Genomic DNA, 6743 nt, shown 5'->3' on the forward strand with positions numbered 1-6743 from the left:
TCTATCATGTTACTGACTTGTTGTTAATGAACCTAATTAGTTACAAAATGCTCTTCCAAATATTTTTTACTACAACTTACCTTTCTAGCTTTTTGCTGCCCCCCATACCCCCATCCAAACATTGTGATGTGTTGCTGCCATCTAATTTAAAACAACCTAATAGTTTTCATGAAACAGTAAAATGCCTCAGTTTAAATATTTGATATGCTCGCTGTGTTCCATTGTGAGTAAAATATGGGTTTATGACATTTGCATTGTATACAGTGTCCTAATGCCTTCTTAAAATACAAGGGTTTAACTGGACAACAAACTATATAAAGCTATGAAACAACATGGATATCATGGTTTTAAATGAACGGTTAACCAGAGTTCATGCACCAAACTGAGTTCTGTAAATGCATTAACCTGAAACAACCTGTTTTAGATGTTATCAGTGTGCAGAATGGACGTTAGAAGTGGGTGTCAGAAACTAAATGTACCTGTTTCCCCTCTGTGTTGTTTTAGTAACACAAAGGTTAAGCTTCTACAGGAAGAAATAATTTATTCTCAGAAAGTCCCATCGAGCTACAAAGAGATGGTATGAGTCAGATGTTACAAATTAACATATTTTGGGCAGTTACAACTTCATGCAAGAACAGCACGGGCACAGAAAGAGGAACGGTGTTAACACAGACCACACTGATTTCCTTCAAAAAAAGTCAAAACAAAGCATAATTTATGCACAAATGTTCAGAAGTGCCAGTGAAAGCCTTTTGTGTACTTTGTAATGATCACATATTTTAACTGCTATTTTAAGCGTGTTGTTGGTGTTGGAATGCAGGACTCACTGCAGTAAACAAGTCTGACAAGTTCTAAATGACAAAGTGTAAAATATGTTCTGTTCAGCTCAGAACAGAAACAGCAAAAATGGAGAAGAACAAGGTAAAACCATAATGTTGTTAATACTGCAGATGGGAATACATTTGCAAGGTTCAGAAGAAGCGACAAAAGACGATATGATGGCATGATCAGATTTCACAGATTTAACCAGTTTTTTTTTTTTAACCCAAAGGCACAAAGGTAGTGGAGACAAACTGCAGATCATACAACTCATTATTAATCAAAGATGTTGTCATGATCATGTACAGTTACACTTCTCATTCCACTTAACATCATCATTTCCAGTTACAGAACAGATACTGCTGTTACTGGCAGTGAAAACGAGGGATTCGCTTCACAAACAACAGCGAAAGGTGTATAGTCCACAGTATTTAAATAAAAGCAGGTTGAATGCTTTACTCGGAACAGCATGATGGACAAGCTGATAAAAAAACCCAAAAAAAACAAACAAACTACCCACTGTAATTCAACCTTTACAAGTAAACACGGACACGTACGGTCATGCAACATCTACAATACACTGCGATCATACCCTTAAAAGAAAACACACGGGTAAAGTTTCCTATATAGGATTTTGCTGTACTTTCTATTTAAAAAAAAAAAAAACCCAAACAAACATCTGATTATCTTAGAGAGATATGTCAGACACCAGTCCAGAATGAAGTGTAGTTTCTTCGTTATGTTAGGTTATGATCATATGTTGTATTATCTTCTGTCACTATCAGACAGCTACATGAGGATGAATACAGATTCAAAACAAATTACATTAAAATATACAGTGTATCTTGTAATTAAGATAAATACATATCCTTCAAAGTTCACCATAGTATGATTTCTTCATGTGTATATCAGTAGATTTTCAGCTATAAAGGTAACATTATTAAGTGAGTACTAAGTACTAAACGCTGCTTTTATCACACACTGTATGCATTTGAATAGAGCTGAGAAACTGTATACTGGCCATGTTTCCTGGATTATCTTTCAAGAACAGGGTTAGTGGTTTTTACTGATGAATATCATCTACTGATCCATGGGGATCCCAACAAAGTCCCATTTGTTGAAAACCTTCTCCACTTCACTCCCTGTTTCCACCTGTCGTGTTCTAACTCTATTCCTCTTCGTCACTTGCTTGGCTGACAGAAACATTATCTAGCCTCAACCTAGCTCTCGTCACATACTCCTCTTCACTCCGTCTTCTACCTCTCTCTAAAAGTAGAGGTACATGCAGTCCTCTTTCATGATTGACACTAAAGTCATCTAGCGTGATGTCAGATTGGTCCGAGGAGGAGGCAGACATGTTTGGAATGTTCTGTGGGGCATAAGCAGAGATTAAAGGCACATTTTCACAGTTGTTTCCTTCCTCCACACCTCTGTTTGCCACTCCCTCCCTATGTGTGCTCCAGATCACCTCTCCATGCAGCTCTTCTCCCCTTTTTACTTCCTCCATTGTTTGCAGATTTAACCGAATGCTTACCAGTAAACTTTCAATCTGTCCATCCTTCTTTTTATTGAGCCCACATGTAGCTGATCTTGGAAAAGACTGTAAACCTGCAGATGACTGGCCATGTGTTTGCATGGGGGTTTGTTTGCATGTCCAAGAAGTGTTAGCCTGAGGAGCGTAAGCTCCACCAGAGTTAACGCTCTCAACTCTCCGGTCTCCATCATCTTGATTCCCTCCTCTTGCTTCCTCTTCTCCTTCAACAATGATTTGAGGAGCCATGCTGATACCCCCGTACTCAACGGACAAATCATCCAAGGGAGCCTCATGCCTCTGGGGCGAGTAGCTGGGTGGGGGATCCACAACTTGTAGAGAGTAGATGGGGTGTTCAAGGCCTGACATTGTGAATAAGTTTCCTGGTGGCTCAGGGCTGATGGGGCTGATTGGGATGAGGTTGGAACTCTCAGGAGGGAACAAAATAGGAGACTTGTGAAAAGAAGGTGGGTTCTGGAAATTGGAAGGGAAGGAAAAAGGTATGAAATGTTTGATAATTTACCTTTGAAACACTACTCAAAGATATCTCATTTAGGTGAAATGCAAAGCAGTAGTTTCAGTTTGCAAGTGCAATTATGTCAGTGGTTCCCTAAGGTGAATTGTTAAATTCGTATTTAAAAAACAAACAAACAAACAAACAACAACAACAAAAAAACAACATGCATTGCCCAGTTTAGCGAACCTACATTAATTAAAGTTAAGTGCTGTTTAGGTATTGAATTGCCAGTATGTTTATATGCATTTCTATTACCAGTATATTTGGACTGTGTTGGTCTTTCCCAGACAGGTAGCGATGGAAAAGGTAGGCAGCTGCAATGATCATACCAATGCACAAAGCTGGAACAACAATACCCACAGTCACACTCTGCAGCTGCTCAATCACAGGGTCTAGAGAAGAAAAAAAAAGAAAAAGAGGGTGAAGTGAGTGAAAATATTTATTCATCCAGGGCTTGTGATGTGAAAAGAAAATAATCTAACATCTGAACCATTTCCTTGACCGACATATTTGGCTCACACAAGGAAGTACAATACACCTGCCGCACAAACACTAATCGCTCTCCAGCTTTGATATCATGTTTATTGACATTTTTTTCTACATTTCAAACAGGGAGCCGAATATTCTCATTTACAGACACGGTCACGCAATGGAGTTGTACCTTGAGGTGTGGTTATGCAGAGCCATGCAGAGGACTGGCAGTGGATTGGCATCGAGGAGAATTTCAACTGTGCAGAAAAGCAGTATTCCATGTTGTACTTCATCAGGCGGTATTTGTACACGCTGCCAACAACTGGGAAATGGTGCTAAAAACCAACAAGTGCACAGATTAGGTAGTGCTAGAGAGTGGGAAAGAATTTTGGAAAGAATTGCTGCACAAAAAACAAAAAGTTTATGCTTTGTGGGCGTAGGTTAGTTTGTCGTCATAGCTACCCATATGGAAAAGATATATATAAATCTTAAAGTTTGTATCCGTCTTGTGTGAAACTTGTATGAAAAGCATATAAGAGTGAAAACAGATATAAGATCCCTTGAAAAATTATATAATGAAACTTGTATGTTTTGGATACTTACGAAAACAATGTATGAAAGTAATGAGAAAGTGGCCACTTTCATGAGTAATCACATATGTTTTTACTATTTCTTTTCCATATATAAGCAGTTAAAAAAAAACTACAAAAAAAATGAAGTTGTAGTAGTTGACTCAGTGCTTTACAAGGAAGTTTTCAATACAATGTCTAGCATGAATGTTTTTATTTGTGCCTGACAATCCTGTTTTTGAAATGAAAGCAATTCAGGGCAGCAACATCAGATAGAGATTGTTTCACCTCTTCCTAGAATTTTAAAACTTTTCTTATATGCGGAGTCAAGCTACAGTAGTCATATATATTTCTACTTGATTTATACCTACCGTTTGGTTCAGATGGGTGTTGCGAACAGAGAGGTTGTAAGTCATCTCGGCGTAGAGAGTCACCATGGAAAGCGCTGGGGTGTGGTTGTTTGATGGATACCTCATCGGTCCCATCATAGTGATGGTGGCACTGTTGTTTTCAATTTCCACAGAAAGCAGTGGGGGCCCCAAAGTAGCTACAAAGTTGGACAAACCTCTATTGTTTAAAGTGTAAACATGTTAAATATGATGTAATGCTTTTGTTTCTTTAACTTACTGTCTGTCTTTGGCTCAAATCTCCTGGGTGTGAAAGCCCATTTGGAAGACGCTCCCCTCTCCACAGCACGAACTTTGGCATAGTAACCCTGGTTCTCATCCCACATCTCACTGGTTAGATCACACCACGTCCGGACTATTTTTGTACAGTGCTGCACTGCCTTCCAGTTCACCCGTTTCCCCTTCTTACCTTGAATTCTGTCTCCATAGCTGGAAAAGACAAAGACCCACACATTCAGAGGTGAACTTTTGCACAGGTTGAGCAGAGTTTGCTTAAAGTCACAGTCAATAAAGAAAATTAACTTAAACAAGGCAGACTGATTTTGAGATCGTGTTGCATTTTATTTCTTTTAGCCTTGCTGGAACTTTTTTTTTGTTGCCAATAAATCCCTTTGGGACTGCATCTAGGCTAGTTCTTGGGAACTATACATTTTTATTTAAATTCTAAAACATTTACTCACATGGCATATTGCACTGTGTAGAGCGTTTCATCTGCGTAATTGCCTTCTCCTGGAAACCACTGCAGCACGTTCCTCAGATTGACAGAAGAGAAGGTGACATTGATGGGGCTGGGAACAGACTGGGAGACTGAGGGGAAAGAGACAAGAGGTGAGGTGCCTGTCATCAGAATATACACTAGCTTCTAGTTGTCCTGACTGACCTTTAAACTTCCCCTGTGTTTAATGGTACTATTCAACTAGTTGTCCACATATGACCATAAGGTGTGAGCTGTCACTATGATTCACTGCCTTTCAAACTTTGTTCCACCTCACACAGTACACTTAGCTCCTTATAAATCATTTCAAGTAGGCAAACACAATAAAAGTGTTTGATTAAAGATTCTCTATGGGAAGATTATCCAGAGTACATTTTGCACACAGATCAAATAATGTGTTTTATGCTTTGATCTCAGGATGAAAAACCTGAGTCTGTAAAGTGAGTTTACACTTAAAGTAGAGCTAGATGGACTAATACATTTTTTTGTTAACAAAACCACACGTGTTTGTAGCTCTAACAGCCGCTTTCTGCACTTAATGTGGAAGAACTAAATTACAATGTGTTAATTTCTTTAATGATCTCATCGTTGGGTGCATTGTTGTAGTATAAAAGTCAGTCCGCTTAAACTGAATAAACGCCATAAAACTAACTGGACAAAATGGAAACAGTGGAAACAAAGAAACCCAGCAGCCACAAAGTAACAACAAAGAAAATAGATATTAGCATTTAAATGCAGACCTACCTGTGGAGTGCAGGCTATAAAAAATGAATAATGTGAATATAGCCAACATCTTTGTACGGAGTCGTCATGTTTTCACAAAAACAAGAAAGCAAATACTTCCAATCCCCTCGGCAGGTTCCCCCCAGTTCCTCCTCATAGTACACCTGCCCGCAGTTCTCTCGATTAAAGGGAATTAAAACCACGCACTCAAGGTTTAAAGTGAAAGAATGTAGCTGAAGTCGGAAGGGTTACGTGAAACTGCCAACCAATAAAACCCCGTGGATTCAGTTAAAGGAATCCCTGCGACCTGACAGGCTTCCTTGTTCCTTTTGGGGAAAGGAATGTGACCTTACTCGTTTGTGAACAGTTCACCTGTGAGCCGCGCGTGGGCGTGTCGACGTCTATTGAGATAATAGGCTACAAAAATCTAAGCTTAAGTACAAGTACTTAGTAAACAATTAGATCCACTCCAATATGTGGAAAGAAAAAATACATTATACGTGACCCATTTCCAAATAAATAAGTGAACTGTGTTTAGTTTTGCGGTGGTGTGGCGTGTGGAGGCTGTTATGTGGGAACAGGTACAGTTTCCTTAAGATGTTCCTGTGGTGTTTATCCGGATAGCAGCCTGAGTAATAAGGTGCTCCGTGTTATTTCCTTAGTCCGTTTCCCCCCAGCTAATATCCTCTCTCTCTCTCTAAATACACTGTCAAATGAGATTAGATATTAAAAATTAATATTGACCCTACTGAGCTAAACCTGGGTAACCCATTTGCAAAGAGAAAGCTGTTTTGTTTAAAGTGTAAACATTTACTCTTACTCTTCTTCATCACACCACCAATTATTCCACCACGAACCTCACGAAAGCTATAAACAAAACATGGAAAAATCAATTAGCAAATATCGAGAAGAACAGCAGGTGCTCAAACATCGTCCATTGTGACATCTTGTGGCCACAGACCTGTCTTAGTGAAGGGACAGAATTTTTGAA

General features: G+C 39.1%; 1 protein-coding gene across 1 annotated transcript; it reads right to left on the bottom strand.

Annotated features, from left to right (window-relative positions):
- Positions 1-515: 515 nt before the first annotated feature.
- On the bottom strand, positions 516-6076 carry il20ra (interleukin 20 receptor, alpha). Its single transcript, XM_085431558.1, is given in 8 exon segments — positions 516-1993; positions 1995-2824; positions 3123-3259; positions 3529-3673; positions 4279-4454; positions 4535-4743; positions 4995-5121; positions 5774-6076. Coding segments are annotated over 8 exon segments (1767 nt in total). The 5' UTR covers positions 5823-6076; the 3' UTR covers positions 516-1899.
- Between the last annotated feature and the right edge of the window lie 667 nt (positions 6077-6743).

The sequence above is a fragment of the Copadichromis virginalis genome, linkage group LG15 (assembly GCF_057382275.1).
Source record: "Copadichromis virginalis isolate Kocher_CV1m ecotype Utaka linkage group LG15, C_Virginalis_male_GT1.1, whole genome shotgun sequence".
NCBI lineage: Eukaryota > Metazoa > Chordata > Actinopteri > Cichliformes > Cichlidae > Copadichromis > Copadichromis virginalis.